This window comes from Ornithorhynchus anatinus, chromosome 2 (genome assembly GCF_004115215.2).
Source record: "Ornithorhynchus anatinus isolate Pmale09 chromosome 2, mOrnAna1.pri.v4, whole genome shotgun sequence".
Lineage (NCBI taxonomy): Eukaryota > Metazoa > Chordata > Mammalia > Monotremata > Ornithorhynchidae > Ornithorhynchus > Ornithorhynchus anatinus.
Window position 1 is genome coordinate 24,984,137 of NC_041729.1, and position 17,091 is coordinate 25,001,227.

General features: G+C 52.5%; 1 protein-coding gene across 3 annotated transcripts in view; it reads left to right on the forward strand.

Annotated features, from left to right (window-relative positions):
• The window catches only part of SLC5A10 (solute carrier family 5 member 10), a 144,581-nt gene that overhangs the window by 13,548 nt on the left and 113,942 nt on the right, over positions 1 to 17,091 (forward strand). For 2 of the 3 annotated variants that reach the window (XM_039910692.1, XM_029056944.2), the window contains exons 2-5: positions 742 to 813; positions 2,008 to 2,112; positions 2,302 to 2,361; positions 3,663 to 3,767. In XM_039910692.1, the coding sequence (XP_039766626.1) occupies positions 742 to 813; positions 2,008 to 2,112; positions 2,302 to 2,361; positions 3,663 to 3,767 (342 nt within the window). The remainder of the gene's footprint in view (positions 1 to 741; positions 814 to 2,007; positions 2,113 to 2,301; positions 2,362 to 3,662; positions 3,768 to 17,091) is intronic. The other variant, XM_029056952.2, reaches the window with a different exon arrangement.

The window sequence follows — 17,091 nt, forward strand, 5'->3', positions numbered from 1 at the left end:
ACCTATATGGGACTCACAGTCTAGGTGGGAGGGAATGGTATTTATGGGCTTATTATGTGCCAAGCACTGTACTAAGTGCTGGGGTAGTTACAAGATAATTGTGCTGCACACAGTCCCTTTCTCACATAGGGCTCACATTCTTAATCCCCATTTTACAGATGAGGAAACTGAGGCACAGAGAAGACAAGGTAGAGTGACTGGCACATAGGAAGCGCTTAACGAACACCACGATTATTATTAAGTGGACGGGGGCTGTGTCCAACCTCATTAACTTGTATCTATCCCAATCCTTAGAACAGTGCTTGGCACGAAGTAAGCACTTAACAGGAACCATAGTTAATTAATTTTGGCTGCTTGGCCCGTCCAGCTTGGGGCAGGGGCAGCCGTGCGTGCTCCCCTCTCAGGGATCCTCCACCTGCGTGCCTCAGACTGACGGTCCCGCCACGGGAGTTCTCCGCGCCGGCTCATCGGCTACCCCGTCCCAGCATTTCCAAAATGTGGCCCTTCCAACCCCAGGAGGTGACTTTTACCCACAGATTCCAGGTCCCCGTGTCGAGGTCACCGCCGGTCGCCTTGGCCACGAGGCCGGCGGGCAGTGGGCCCGGGGCAGATGTGGTCAGATTGGTCCGTCCCCCGTCCCACCCGGGGGGCTGGCGAGGCCGTGTCTCCTTAGCGCGGGCCCCGGGTTTGAGACCGCTCCGGCGCTCCTCTCCCCTCTCCGACTCTACCCTATCGTTGCAGGCCTCGTGCCGAGTGAGCACGGACACGGTGAGCGGATACTTCCTCGCGGGCAGGAATGTGGCCTGGTGGCCGGTGAGTGCCCCCTCCCCAACCTCTTCAGCTAGCTGCCCTCACCCTCTCTCTCCAGGCCCGTTCCCTGATCCACCATTCATTCGTTCATTTCATAGTATTTATTGAGCGCTTACTATGTGCAGAGCACTGGACTAAGCGCTTGGAACGGACAATTGGGCAACCGATGGAGACGATCCCTGCCCATTGACGGGCTCACAGTCTAATCGGGGGAGACAGACAAAAACAAGACAAATTGATCCCGATAAATAGAATCGAGGGGATGTACAGCAGGCCCCGGCACCTTTCTGTCGGGCCCTCTCCCAGCTCCCTGTCCCCTAGCCCTCTGGCTCCCAGCCCCCAGCCACCTAACTCCCAGGCTATCCGACTCCCAGCCCCTGACTCCTAAATCCCCTGCTAAAATCTCCCGCTCCGCCCGCTCCCCCAACACCAGACTCCTAGCCACCAACTTCCTACCACTGCAACTGAGCCTCTCTCCCAGTTCCCTCTGTCCATGCCTGCTCCTAGGCCATCCTTTAGTTCCTCCCTGTTGAGCAGGGCGAAGCCTAGACGCTTAGGACAGTGTCTTGCAATCAGTCATCATATTTGTTGACTAGTTACTGTGTGCAGAGCACTGTACTAAGCGCTTGAGAGAGTACAGTATAACGATAGGACACATTTCCTGCTCACATTGAGCAATGGGCACTCAATAAATCTCTTTATTTTAGTTTTATAAGCTATTTGTTATTATTAGTAGTAGTAATTTTTCCACTTCTTTCTCCCTTCTCCTCCCCCCCTACATCACCCAAGGGCAGAACTGAGGAGGTTGTAGAATTTGGGGGAGCCAGAAATGTAGGGAAATGGTGAAGGAGGAAAGATGAAGTCGGAAGGAGGGAATGGGGGTAGGCAAGGGGGACCCAGAGAAGGCTGGAAGGAGCTGTGTCACGATGCTATGTGTTAGGTTGTACTCTCCCAAGCAATTAGCACAGTGCTCTGCACGCAATAAATACGATCGACTGAATGACTGAGGGGAGAGGAATCGGGAGGTGGCAGTGATGTGAGGAGGCCCGGAGGCAGCGTGACGGTGATTTGCAGCCCCCAGTCGCCCTGCGCGGACCTCATTCCCCCAAGGCGGGACCCGTCTCCATCCTGGGGGTGGTGGCGAGGCCCCGGGGCTGGCCCTCCACCTGAGCTCAGCTCAGTGGGTTTGTTTTGCAGATCGGTGCCTCCCTGTTTGCCAGTAGCGAAGGATCCGGGCTGTTCATCGGACTGGCGGGGGCGGGTGCTGCGGGCGGCCTGGCGGTAGCGGGCTTCGAGTGGAACGTAAGTCTCCCGCCGCCCCCGCCCGGGCCTTCCTGTTGCAGGAGGTGACGTCTCTCCCACGGGATAAGGACCCAGGGCCTTTGGCTGAGGGTCTGGGTCTCGGTCCTGCAGTGGGATGGGGATTTTATTGGCTTTGGTTGGGGCAAGAATCCGCTTCTGACACTGGGTTTGGGTTTTTCCACTCCCTAGGCTACCTACGTGCTGCTGGCCCTGGCTTGGGTGTTCTTGCCCGTCTACATCTCCTCAGGGGTGAGTGTTCCGCCGCGGGTCAGCACGTCCCGTCCGACGGCGGCCGGCCGGGCTGGTGTGAGGGGCGGGGAGCGTGACTTTGGCCGGGGGCCACCATCACAGCCCCCATTGCTCGGGGATCCTGACCTTTTGCCTGTGAGAAGGAGCCCAGAAGCAGCGTGGTCTAATGGATAGAGCAGGTCCTGGGAGTCAAAAGGACCTGGGTTCTAATCCTGACTCCCCTACTTGTCTGCTGTGTGACGTTGGGCAAGTCACTTCACTGTGACTCGGTCACCTTGTCTGTAAATGGGGATTAAGACTGTGAGCCCCTTGTGGGACAGGGACTGTGTCCAACCTGACTAGCTCGTACTAACCCCAGCACTTAGTACGATGCCTGGCCGTATTAACAGATGCATTGAAATAAATAAGAAGGGAAAGGACCTTGAATGTCCCTGAAGCTCTTCCCTACCCCAGGTCCAAAGAGTGCTGGGATCTTGGCCATTGGGTGTCTGGAGGGCCTCAGGTGGGAGAGGGTCCTTGGAGCACTTGTCTTCTATTCTGGTGGATTGATTTCATTTTGGCTCCTGAACAGTTGGCAATAGGGAGGGCTCTGAGAAGGGTGTGTGTGAGTGCCTGCCCGCCCGCCCCCGTCGGGGAGGAAGGCTAGTGGGGGAGGCAAGAGGGCCAAGGGGATTCCCCGGCTGTGACTCAGATCTTACCACACACTAGTCAGGAGCTGGAGACTTGGAGACTTGTGGTGGGCTGGCGTCCATCAGCCCTAAGAGAGCCTGTTGGGGGAAGGAATGTCTCAATTTCTTTCCAGGCATTGACACTCCTGTGTTCGGTCCTCGCTGTCGGTCACTTGTAGTTATTGAGTGCTCACTATCTGCAGAGCACTGTACTGCGCACTTGGAAGAGTATAATATAACAATAAACAGAGACATTCCCTGTCCATAAAGAGCTTCCAGTCCCTCCTACACTGCCCCTTCTCCCCTCCCCCCACACCGATCCCCCTCACCTCTGCCCTTCCCACCGCCCCATCCTGGACTGCTCTTGCAAAGAGAGTCAGAAGCCCCGAGACGCCTCGGATGTCCCCCAACTTGGGGATCCCCGTCCTTCTGGGGTTCTGACCAAAGACCATGATGACCCCATTAGAGTCAGCCTCTTGCTCAGGGCGAGGCCCAGTTTGGCCAAGTAGGGAAGACCCTAGCTTAAGTGACTTGGCATCTGGCTCGTGGTCCCGGGGGCAGGGGCGGGGAAGGGAGGGGATCTGGGGTCCGTGGGCGAGGCTGTGCAGGTGCAGAGGCTTGTGTGTTCCGCAGGTGGTCACCGTGCCAGAGTACCTCCAGAGGCGGTTCGGTGGACAGAGGATCCGGGTGTATCTGTCCGTCCTGTCACTCCTGCTGTCTGTCTTCACCAAGATATCGGTGAGTGGCCCTGCCCCTGTCCCCCCTCATCCTTCTGGGCCCCTGCAAGGGACCCTGCACTTCTTGAGGGCCTGAGGTCTGGAGGTGACGGCAAGTGTGGGGCCCCGGGAGGCTCAGGGGCGAGATGGGTCCCACCACCCGCCCTCCGGACTACCCAGGGAAGGAGTCAATTAATCAATCAATCGGTCGATGGTCCTTCTGACTCCCAGGCCCATGCTCTATCCACTAGGCCATGCTGCTTCTCCTCTTCTGCCTAACTCAGATGAACTGGGACAGGGGATTGAAAGGACTCTATACCCAGGTCTTCAGCGGGAAGATTACAGAAGCTGCTTTGATTCTCTGCCTCTGACCCTGTCTTGATCAGGGTGACCAGCAGGATGAGCCCAACTAATAATAGTAGTAGTGTAGAAGCAAGTGATGGTGTCCTAGTGAAAAGACCTGGGTTCTAATGCAACTCGGCCACTTTCCTGCTGTGTGGCCTCGGGCAAGTCACTTCACTTCTCCATTCCTGTTACCTCATCTGTAAAACAGGGATTAAATCCTCCCCCCTCTGACTTAGACTGTGAGCCCCTTGTGGGACGGAGACTCTGTCCAACTTGATTATCTCGTCTCTACCGCAGCGTTTGACACACAGTGAGCATTTAACAGAATGCCACAAAAAACCCCAACTCAGTTATGAGGGCCCACTAGCAGCAATAAACTACTTTAAGTCCTTGGAAAGTACCAAATACCAAACAAGCTAGTGCCACATTCCCTGCAAGCAAGGTGCCTGCCTTCTAACAGAGCAGACGGGTGTGAAAGTATTTATAGAGTAATCAAAGTAATTGAAGCATAATAATAATAATAGTTGTGGTATTTTGTTAAGCACTAACTATGTACCAGGCACTGTTTTAAGCGCTGGGATGGTTAAAGGCCAATCGGATTGGACACGTTCCCTGCTCCACATAGGGGTCAGTCTTAATCCCCATATTACAGGTGGTTACTGAGGCCCAGAGAAATGAAGTGACTTTCCTAAGGTCATACAGCACCCAAGTGGCAGAGCAACGATGAGAACCCAGGTCCTTCTGACACCCAGGCCTATGCTTTATCCACTGGGTCATTCATATTCATTCATTCTCTCTCTCTATGCTTAATACAGTGCCTGACAGGGAGAGCACTTGTGCATTAGTTGTGGGGCTTGAAGAGCTGGGAAAGTACTCTTACCTGTACCTTTTCCACGTGGTACCTGGACCAGAGAGTAAAAAAGCTCTTTATAGGGCTGATCTAGACTGGGGAGCTGTGTTAAAACAATAGTCAGGTTTCAACTTAATGACACTGAACCTGTCACAGCCTTCAGCTGACTTCTCCCCTGGCAACCTAAAACCTAAGCCTAAAACATCTGGGAAACAAAGAATCTCTTTCTCTCAAGTTTTCCTTACAAGTCTACATCCTCCATGGGGCTGAGCTGCTGAGGTAATTGGGAGGAAGGGAGAAATTCTCCCAGACTCCCAGCTCTATATTTGCCTGCCTAGTGACCTTGGGTGAGTCACTTCACTTCTCTGGGCTTCAGTTTCCTCTTCTGTAAAATGGGGATTGAATACCCGTTCTTAGACTGTGCGCCTCTTGTGGGTTAGGGATCGTGTCTGACCTTATTAACTTGTATCTGCCCCAGCGTTTAGAACAGTGCTCGACACATAGTAAGTGCTTAACAAATACGATAATAATGATAATAAGTGGAGTCTGCCGGACTGGCTAGCAGGAGGCCAGAATGAAGGCAAATTGAACTCAGTTGGGTTCCAGGGAGGACAACAACCTTACGGTACTCACTACTCTGAGAGTTACTACCCTCTCCTCCCTGTGGGACTCCAAGAATGCCTCACGTCAGGGTGCAGTTAGTTTCCTGTACCATTTAGCGGCAATATATTCCCAGCCAAGGCATCGGGGGGAATCTAGACCTGGGAGATCAGAGAGCTGGGTTCAAATCCGACCTCTGCCACTGTTGATGGATAATGTTGGCCAAATGACTTAATCGTTCCCTGTCTCAGTTTCGTCCTTTGCCAAAAAGGGAGGAAAATACCAATCCAGCATATGAGGAAGTTCAGTCAGATGGTAGATTGGCTTTGAAAATACAGTGGATGCAGGGGATTCTTTGGAAATCAAGAATCCAGCTGGGATTGTGTGGTGGGAGAAAGAAGAGGGGTGCTGGTGTCTTTGGCATCCAGAAGTCCTGGCTATAAAACCTGGCTCCACCACTGGTGGGTAGCCAAGCCGACTCAGGCAGCCTCACAGGGCCTGCTGTTTACCTGCTCGTAAAATGGAGAGCATAATACCTAATACCTACGGTTAGGTCAGAATAATAAATGGCGGTAAAGGGCTTTGAAGCATTTTGATGAAAGCTGCTAACAGAAGGCCAAGAATGCTAATTATTATATTCACAGCAGGCTAAGGAGAGGTGCCACTGATGAGCTATGGCTTCCGGGCAGAATGTTTTATCTTGGCTATTTGAAGTGTAGCTGCCTACATGGCCACAGGCCTTGAGGTGAGCTGAACCACAAACATCCAGCAGACAGCTGATCCTCCTCCCAGGGCAAGCCACCCTCCCCCCAACCCCTGCCCCCCACCCCCCGGCTTCTAGGTCTGGCCACGGCTTGCTTGGCTATTTCTGGCTGAAGATCACGCGTCACCGGCTGCCATCTGGCTCGCCTTGTAGTCCAGACGTGGGCGGGCAGGAGAGGAGTCACCCCAGCTCCCTTTGAACAGTCCACATGCGCCCGGCTTCCTGCGGAGAACGCACCGGATGGGTAAAGGAGGTCAAAGATTCTGGGACGAGGTGGTACCGGAACCCAGCAACGGGCTCCGGTCAGTGCACTCTGACGCCGACCACCATGATTTTAGGACCTCTCCCCACAGCCACGAGCTTATCTGGTCAATTGAGGATGGTCTGTGTCAGCCCGGAGCCCTGGGTCGTCCTGGAGAAAGGCCACAGCTGTAGCATCATCATTTCCCATTCGTGACATTCGGAGAGAATCAGTCAGTCAGTCAATCACTGAACTAAGCGCTTGGGAGAGCACACTAGAACAGAGTTGGCAGCCCTGGTCCCTGTCCATAACGGGTTTGGAGTCCACTGGGGGAGACAGATATGACTATAGTCAGTCTTTCGTATTTACTGAGCACTTACTATGTACAGAGCACTCTAATGAGCGCTGGGGACAGTACATACGGTGTAACAGGCAATTCCTCGCCCATGATGAGCTTACAGTTTAGAGGGGTAGACAGAGAGGCAGATATTAATATAAACAAATATAATTACAAATGCTGTGGGGCTGGAAGGGGGTGGTGAATAAAGGGAGCAAGTCAGGGCGACGCAGAAGGGAGTGGGAGAAGAGGAAAGGAGGGCTTAGTTAGGAAAGGCCTCTTGGAGGAGATGTATATACCTATATTTACATAAATTATGGCTATATACATATGTTCAGTGGAGCTGAAGGTGGGGTGAATACAGGATACAAATTCAAGTGCAAGGGTGACATAGAAGAGAGAGGGAGTGGAGGAAAGGAGGGCTTAATCGGGGAAGGCCTCTTGGAGATGTGATGTTAATAAGGCTTTGAAAGTGGGGAGAGCGATGGGTCGTCAGATATAAAAGGGGAGGGAATTCCAGACCCGAAGCAGGATATAGTCGAGGGGGTCAGGGCGAGATAGATGACAACGAGGTACAGTGAGTAGTTTGGCATTAGAGGAGCAAAGAGTGTGGGCTGGGTTGTTGTAGGAAATCAGTGAGATAAGGTAGGAGGGGGCAAGGTGACTGAGTGCTTTAAAGCCAATGGAAAGGAGTTTCTGTTCGATGCCGAGGTGGATGGGCAACCACTGGAGGTTCTTGAGGAGAGGTTTTAGAGAAAAATAATCAGGGCAGGAGAGTCAAGTATGGTCTGGAGTGGAGGGAGACAGAAGGCAGGGTTGAGGAGGCTGATGCAGTAATAATAATAATGATAATGGTAGCATTAAGCGTTTTCTATGTGCAAAGCACTGTTCTAAGCTCTGCGGGGAGATACAAGGTGAACAGGTTGTCCCATATGGGGCTCAGCCTTAATCCCCATTTTCCAGATGAGAGAACTGAGTCACAGAGAAGTTAAGCGACGTGCCCAAAGTCACACAGCCGGCAAGCGGCGGAGCCGGGATTAGAACCCATGACCTCTGACTCCCAAGCCCGGGCTCTTTCCACTGAGCCACGCAGTAATCAAGACAGATCAGGATATGTGCTTGGATCGGCCCGGCAGCAGTTTGGGTGGAGAGGAAAGGACGGATTTTAGCGATGTTGTGAAGGTGGAACCGACAGGATTTGGTGACAGATTGAGTATGTGGGAAGAGAAGAGGAGCGAAACCGGGAACACTGGAACTTCTGAGAGAGATGGAGCCTGGGGTGTGAGTGCTACACATGATCTGCTTCCTTGCATGTGTGTGTGCGCGCGCGCAGTGGAGTGTTGGATGATTGTGAACATGAGCACATTTCCCCCGTGCACAAGTAAACCTCAACCTTAGCTCTCTTGTCACATTTGTCATTTGCAGTGTGCCGGTTTTTAGTTCTGGCCGGGGATGGGGCAGCCCCTTATCACACTGCTGGACTGCGTCCAACCTGATGATCTTGTCTCTACCCCAGATCCCCGTACAGTGCTTGGCGCAAAGTGAGAGTTTAACAAATGCCACGATGACTACTCTTATTTGTTTTGCTTCATTTTATGGTTCTTGCTAAGTGCTTACTATGTGTCAAACACTCTTCTAAGTGCTGGAGTAGGTACAAGTCAATTAGATTAGACACCGTCCCTGTCCCACATGGGGCACACAGCCTAAGTAGGAGGGAGAACAGGAGAACCGAGGCAGAAAGAGGTCACTTGCCCAAAGTAACCCAGCAAGTATATGGCAGAGCTGGAATTAGAACTCAGATCCTCTGGCTCCCAGGCCTGTGCTATTTTCACGAGGCCACGCTGCTTGTCTGCTTCTCGTTGCATCCTGGGCCCCAGAGGAGTGTGACTGGCAGGGACCAGAGAGGACTAATGGTCCTGAACGAGCCGTGAGCAATATAACCAGTTCCTCCCTGCACGTTCGCGTCAGGACTGCCGAGCCTCGACCGCTCCTCATCATCCACGTGGTCGGAAATTCTAGGTTTCTAGGTTTCTGGTATCTTTTGATGTTACTTTTCTTCCCTCCTCGCGCTTACGTTTATTAGTTTCTCACGTGAGGTGCCAGTCCCGACTTCTCCAATGGATGATAAGCTCCTTGAGGGCAGGTATTGTCTCATTCTTCCTCTAGAATTTCCTTTAGCTCTGGGACGCTTAATCCACACCATCTGTTGACTGGCTGAGGGTCCGACTGAAGGGAATCTCCAGGCGGGGACTAATGTGTGGAGAGTTGAATTGAGGGTTGAATAGCTAGTCAGTCAGCCATTGGTACTCACTGAGCACTTATTGTGTGCAGAGCACTGTAGTAAGCACTTGGGAGAGTAATAATAATGTTGGTATTTGTTAAGCGCTTACTATGTGCAGAGCACCTTTCTAAGTGCTGGGGTAGATACAGGGGAATCAGGTTGTCCCACGTGGGGCTCACAGTCTTAATCCCCATTTTACAGATGAGGTAACTGAGGCACAGAGAAGTAGTGACTCGCCCACAGTCACACAGCTGACAAGTGGCAGAGCCGGGATTCGAACCCATGACCTCTGACTCCAAAGCCCGTGCTCTTTCCACTGAGCCACGCTGCTTCTCCAAGTAGGATATAACAGGGCTGGTAGACATGTTACCTGCCCACAGTGAGTTTATAGGCTACAGAATATCCTCATATCCCCATGGAAGTTTTTTTTAAAATAATATCTAAGTGTTTATTCTATGTCAGACACTGTACTAAACCCTAGGATCGATACAAGCTCATCAGGTTGGATGCAGTTTATGTCCTACATGGGGCTCACAGTCTTAATCTCCATTTTACATTTGAGAAAACAGGCCCAGTGAAATTAAGTTACTTGTCCAAGGTCACACAGCCGACAAACGGCAGATGTGGGATTAGAACCCAGGTCCTTCTGACTCCCAGGGCCATGCTCTATCCACTAGGCAGAGCTGCTTCTCGAAGACGTCTGTCACCTTCCCCGCTGTGAATCCAGAGACGCCGAGGAGGCCGGCCCCCCCAAGACCCTGCAGTCAGGATGGGGCGGGTAGAGGGGATGGGAGGTGGGCGGGAAGCCCGGAACAGAGAGGTTCCCCAACACGTGGGCCGTGACCTTGGCCATAGACCCAAGGGAGCGGGCTTCAAAGGCCTCTGGCCCACCAGCCTCATTGGAAGCAGCAGTGTAATTATCCGACTTGTCCCAGACGACAGACGTCTTTAACGAGCAGGACTGTGCCTGCAATCTTCCCCTCCCAAGGCCAAATTACAAGGGCGGGAGCCTCCTGGCCAGGGAGTGACCATCCCGGACGGCAGATCGGCAGTTCTGAGCTCACACCTTAGTCCACCCCCGGGGCTGGGAAGGGTACGGAGAGATGCCTGCCCCTCCTCACTTCGCTCCCTCAGTGGTCCTCTTCCTCTCCAGGACACTGGACTCCCCCAAGCCCTTAGTACAGTGCTCAGAACATAGTAAGCGCTCAATAAGGGGAGCTTGGCAAGGAGGTCCTCCATGAGAGGCGGAGCTCCTGGACGGAAGAGCTGTGGCAAGAAGACCCTCGGGAGGAGTGGTGGCCTTGTGGGGTTGGCTTTGTTTCCTCTGGCAGGATTTACTGAGGAGCAGTCGGTCTTGCCCGCTCTGGTCCTCTGAGGATTCCCCGCCTTAGAAGGGCCTAGTGGATAGAGCAGGGGCCTGGAAGTCAGATGGACCTGGGTTTGAATCCCGGCTCTGCCACTTGTTGGCTGTGGGTGACCTTGGGCAGGTGGCTTCACTTCTCTGGCCCTCAGTTATCTCATCTGTAAAATGAGGATCGATCATGAATCCCATGTGGGACGTGGAGTGTGTCCAACCCGACTAACTTGTGGCGACCCCGGTGCTCAGTATAGTGCCTGGCACGTAGTAAGCGTATGTGCCAGGCAGCACGTCCTGGTGGGTAGAGTATGAGCCTGGGAGTTAGAAGGACGTGGATTCTAAAGTCGGCTCCTCCACTTTGCTGTGGGACCTTGGGCAAGCCACTTCACTTCTCTGTGTCTCAGTTCCCTCATCTGCTAAATGGGGATTGAGACTGTGAGCACCATGTGGGAAAGGGACTGTGTCCAACCTGGTAAACTTGTATTTACCCCCGTGTTTAAGATAGTGGCTGGCACGTAGTAAGTGCTTAACAAATACCACAATTATTATTATTATTATTAATAATGAGTACTTAAATACCATTAAAAAACAAAACACCAAAAAAAACCCCAGGCAGCATAGAGGTGGGGGAATGGGAGCCGCTGCTAGGCGATCTACCTTGGATCGGCTGGGGACCACCCTCGGTGGGCTGGTTATCGGCATGGCCCCTCACAGATGCCCCCCGGCACCCTTTTTCCCACCCCTCCTCGCACCCTGCTTCTGTCAGAGGCTACCCATCATTCTCTAGCCTGAGTGGGCGATAGCGGGGTCACGACTCCGGCAGAGGAATCCAGGGGTCGAGGTCTGAGGTTCTTTTATCCGCGTCTGTGGTGGAAAGGAAAAGGAAACGAGGTCTTATCCGGGACCCTCAGCCGGGTGACATCGGGGAAGTCCCGTAACCTCTCTGTGTTTCGGTTTCCCTATTTGGGAAATGGGCTTCCACTCCTTGCCGGGCCTCTCGTTGACTGTGGGGCCGAATGGCTAGCAGGGAACGATGCTGAGTCCAGGTTCAGCTGTGGCAGAGACAGAGTGGGCAATCAAAATTAACATCGTGTGTTTTAGGCACTTTCATTGACGCGGGCCCTGGGCTGGGTCTGGACCTAGTTAGCCCTGTAATGTGCTTTGTGAGATTAGGGGCTCTGCACATAATAAGTGCTCAAGAAATATGATTGAAGATTGATTGATTATCAGATGATGGGGGTCTAAGTGGGAAGGACAGGAGTCCAGCCAGAATGTTGGTTGGGGCTGTGGGAGTGAGGACTGAACAGAGCTGTTGGTAGGAACTGTGGGACAGGGACTGGAGAGACCTGACTGCGGAGGCAGCTGGACAACTACTGATGGTGGAGACATCGCGCCAGGAGGCCGGGCGGAGCTGGCCGTAGGGGCAGCGGGACAGAAGGCTGCCGGAGCCGAAGGGGGGAACTGTGGGAGGGGCAGCAAGACAGAGGGCCGGACAGAGCTGGTGTTGAGGACTCACCAAGCCAGTCTCTCCCTGGCCACTCTGCTGAGCCGGGAAAAGACATGGCCGTGGCATTTCCCCCAGCTCTAGGCACTGCCTTTCTTCCCAGGCCCTGAACCTCTGCATTGGGGATGAGGGGGCGGGGTGTTCTGGCAGGACAGGAGGGACGCTGAATGGGTCAGAAACTGTTGAGGCAAGGAGAGGAGTGACTGTTGACGTACCTGCGTCACGACCTCACAAACAGAGTAGATTTTTGTACAACAATCTCAAGTCGCACAATCCCAATCATCAGGGAGTTTACAATTTAAGAGAGAGGAGTTTGTCAGGGGCGCAAACAGGGAGTGTCCTTTTTGGCAAAAGCAAAAGCCAGCACACAAAAAGGGAGAAAAATCCATTCCAGAGCAGAAAATCAAGGGAAATGCAGGGGGAAGAATGTCTCGTCAGGACATTACCCTAGCTCCCCACCTGTTATTACTCCCTCTTCCCAATTTATCTCTCCCTTCATCTGTTACCTCCCATCTCTTACCTAGTAATAATAACTGTGGTATTTGATAAGCACTAACTATGTGCCAAACACTGCACTAAGCTCGGGGAAAATAAAAGAGAATCAGGGAAGACACGGTCCCTCTACCGTATGGGACGCTCAGTCTAAGGGTGTGGGAGAAGAGATATTTAACCTCTATTTTACAGATGTCTGATAATTCTATTGTATTGTGCTCTCCCAAGTGCTTAGTACAGTGCTCTGGATGTGGTAAGTCCTCACTAAACACCACTGGTTGACTGATTGATGAGGAGACTGAGTCAGAGGGAAGTTGGCCAAGGTTACACAACAGGCAAGTTGCAGAACCAGGATTAGAATCCAGGTCTCCTGACCCCAGGCCTGGGCTCTATTTTTTTTGTTAAAGTGCCTACTATAAGCCAGGTACTGTACTAAGGTGCTGGGATAGATACAAGAGAATCAGAACGGACACGGTACCTGTCCCACGTGGGGCTCACAGTCCAAGTTGAAGGGAAGACCCTCATTTTGCAGTTGAGGAAACTGAGAACTTAAGTGACCCCCCAGGGTCACACAGCAAACAAGTGGTGGAGCTGGGATTAGAAATCAAGTCCTCTGACACCCAAGCTTGGGCTCTACCCAGTACCTCACGCTTCCACCTCCTCCCCTTTCTTGTTGCTTCCTTTCCCGTCTGTTAGCCCCACTCCCAACTGCACCCTAGTCTCCCCCTGGGTGCTACCGTTAGCCCATCCACCCTGACAGGTACCCCAGCTCCCTCCACCCTTGGCCTTCCCATTTAGACCATAAGGGGACTGCCAACTGAGGGATCGACTTCCGGAGAAATGCTCCTTGAAGTCTTCGAGCGCCTCGAAAGCAGGAACAAGGGCTTCATTGTTAATTTTTTTGTGTGGTATTTGTCAAACTTATTATGTGCCAGTCAGTGTTCTAAGCCCTGAGGTAGATCCAAGGGAATCAGGTTGGACACAATCCATGTTCCCCGTGGGGCTCACAGTCATAATCCCCATTTTACAGATGAGGTAACTGAGGCACAGAGAAATTAAGTAAAAATGATGGTATTTAAGCATTTACTATGTGCTAAGCACCGGGGTAGATATAATCACAATCTTAATCCCCATTTTACAGATGAGGCCACTGAGGCACAGAGAAGTGAAATGACTTGCCCAGCATCACTCAGCAGGCAAATGGTAGATCCGGGACTAGAACCGGATCTTTCGGACTCCCAGACCCGAGCCGTATCTGCTCGACCAAGCTACACTGAACCTCACCCTGTGCCAGCGTGTGTGAGGGCAGCAGGCAGTGTAGTATAGACTGTGAGCCCGTTATTGGGCGGGGATTGTCTCTATCTGCTGCTGAATTGTCCATTCCAAGTGCTTAGTACAGTGCTCTGCAGATAGTAAGCGTTCGATAAATACTATTGAATGAATGAATAGTACGAGCACTGACCAGCAGGAGACGGCCCCCTCACCCGGAGAAGAGCCACGGTCCTGAATTGCCAGGTGACTGACCGTGACGGAAGTAGCCCTGACGCGTGGCTCAAGAGCGGCCCAGGCCCGGCCGGATGGAATCAGAGCCCCTGCTTTCCAGGAGGTCGTAGGCCTGACTGGGATTTGATGGAGTGTCTTCCTTCTTGCTCAGATACCGTCTGGTCAGCCCGAGGCCCGAGCCGCAGGCCGGGAATGGGAATCGGAGGCTGGAAAGGCAGGGACTCCTGGTGTCACAGGTGGGGCCTGAGTGCAGGAGGTGGGAGTTGACTGGAGGGACTGGGAGAGATGATAGTGGGCAGAGAAGAGGTCACTGCAGGAGACTGAGGGCAGTAGGTGGGAGCTGACTGCACACCGAGAGAGAGCTGAGAGTGGACAGAAAAGGAGTCACGAGAGCAGTTGAGCCCCAACAAATTCCCCCAGAGGGTCTCAATCTCAAGGCCGGGTAGGTGGCCCCTAGGACCAGGAGTGGGGACTAGTCACCATTTATTCATTACTGCATTTATTGAGCACTTACTGTGTGCAGAGCACTGTATTAAGTGCTTGGAATAATAATAATTATGGCATTTGTTAAGTGCTTACCATGTGCCAAGCACTGTTCTAAACACTGGGATAGGTATAGGGTAATCAGGTGGTCCCATGTGGGGCTCACACTTTAATCCCCATTTTACAGATGAGGTAACTGAGGCACAGAGAAGTTAAGTGATTTGCCTAAGGTCACACAGCAGACAAGGGATGGAGCAATACAAGTAATAAAGACAGACGGTCCCTGCCCACAGTGGGCTCACAGTCTGGAGCTGGTGGGGAGACAGACATCAATACAAGTAAACAGGCATCGATATTAATAAATAGAATTATAGATGTATACATATATATATGTACGTATGGGGAAGCAGCGTGGCTCAGTGGAAAGAGCCCGGGCTTCGGAGTCAGAGGTCACCGGTTCGACTCCCGGCTCTGCCACTTGTCAGCTGTGTGAGTGTGGGCAAGTCACTTCACTTCTCTGGGCCTCAGTTCCCTCATCTGGAAAATGGGGATTAACTGTGAGCCTCACGTGGGACAACCTGATTACCCTGTATCTCCCCCAACGCTTAGAACAGTGCTCTGCACATAGCGCTTAACTAATACCAACATTATTATTATTATTATTAGAGGAGAGTGGTGACTTTCCCCCTTTCTCACGGGGGGTACGTGTCCCGTCACTGTGCCCGCTCCACTGATGGCAGCTACTATGTCTGGAGTCTTGCGTTGAACAAGCATGCAAATGGCAGGCTTCTGCAATCTGAGGTGGCTCAGTAGCAAGAGGGGACCCTTCCCTCAACCCCCAGCTGGCACAGAAGGGCTGAGACGCAGCCTGGAAGGGCTTCTTGCCGGTGGAGTTGGGCCAGTCAGCCCGAGGGTGCAGGTGGGGCAGGGAGCGTGAAGGCAGGGGTGGGGACTTCCATTGGCTAAATGTCTCAGCTCGGCCCCTCGGTTTCCCCAGCTCCTAAGGAAGGGCCTTCACCTATGCTATAATGAGCCCTAGGAAAAAAACCAGGTCCCTTCAGCCTGGTGTTCTCCCTCCGCTGGTGACTGCGTCGTTTGGGGAGGGTCCGGGTGACAACTGGTGTTTTTAGCAACCGTCCTTATTATTAGGAAGGGAACACCCAACCGAAACACCCCTGAGTCCCCTTGGGCCGTGAATGAGTAGCAGCTTGGCCTAGTGGAAAGAGCACAGGCCTGGGAGTCAGAGGATCTGGGTTCTAATACTGGCTCCGCTGCCTGTATGCTGTGTGTCCTTGGCCGTGTCACTTAACTTCTCTGGGCCTCGGTTGCCTCGTCTGAAAAACAGAGATTAAGACTGCGTCCTATGTGGGACAGGAACTGTGTTCAGCCAGATTATCCTGAATCTACCCTACTGCTTAGTACAATGTTGGCATATAGTAAGCACTTAAGGACCATTAAAAAAAAAAAATGTATCCAAACACCTCCTGAGCGCCTTGGGGGAGATTTCAGAGGATCCTGAAGGAAGGAAGCCCGAGAAGTCTGACCTCTTGGAAAACTGTCACAGAAATGGAGTTTGGGACCCCGAGGGGCTGGTGGGTATCAGTATATATGTGTGGGTGGGGGGAGGTAGTCTCAGAAACGAGTGTCTTTTTTCCCTGCGGCAGCCCTTTCTTCCCAAAGGCTCATTGGCACTGTGGAGTCTTTCGCTCTGTGATGCTGAGAAGCAGTGTGGCCTAGTGGATAGGGCCACGGGCCTGGGAGTCAGAGGGACCCGGGTTCTAGTTCCAGCTCTGCCGCTTTCCTGCTGTGTGATCTTGGGCAAGTCACTTAGCTTCTCTGGGCCTCAGATCCCTCATCTGCAAAATGAGGCCTGTTCTACCTCCTATCTAGACTGTGACCCCCGGGTGGGTCCTGATTATGTTGTTTCTACCTCAGCGCGTAAGTGCGGTGCCTGACACGTAGTATGCACTTAAATCCCACAGTTATTATTATTATACTTGGGTTGCTGTGGAGTTAACATTTGGTTCCATCCCATCCTTGCTCTCAGAAGAGGGCAAGGCCTCAGGTGCTCACCCTACCACGTTGGGTGGGAGAGGGAAGCCAAGCATAGATCTTTCCTCTCAGCATTTGGGCCCAAGCACTTCTTGAAGCTCACGAACCCTCCCACAGTCGACGCAAACGACTGGAATAGACCAACACTTCTTTGGAGAGGCAGTGTGTCCTAGTGGATAGAGCCTGGGCCTGGAAGTCAGAAGGATCTGGGTCCTAATCCCGATTCTGTGTGATCTTGGGCAAGTCATTCACTTCGCTGTGCCTCAATTACCTCATATGGAAAATGAGTATTAAGACTGAGAGCTCCAGGTGGGACAGGTTCTGTGTCCATCTCGATTTGCTCGTATCCTCCCCAGTACTTGGTACAGTGCCCGGCACACAGAAAGCGCTTAACGAATACCACGGTTTCCAGGGGCTTTAAGGCTCCTCATCTCCAACTCAATCAATCAATGGTATTTATTGAGTGCTTATTGTGTGCAGAGCACTATAGTAAACGCTTGGGAGAGTACTATGTAACAGAGTTGGTAGATATGTGCCT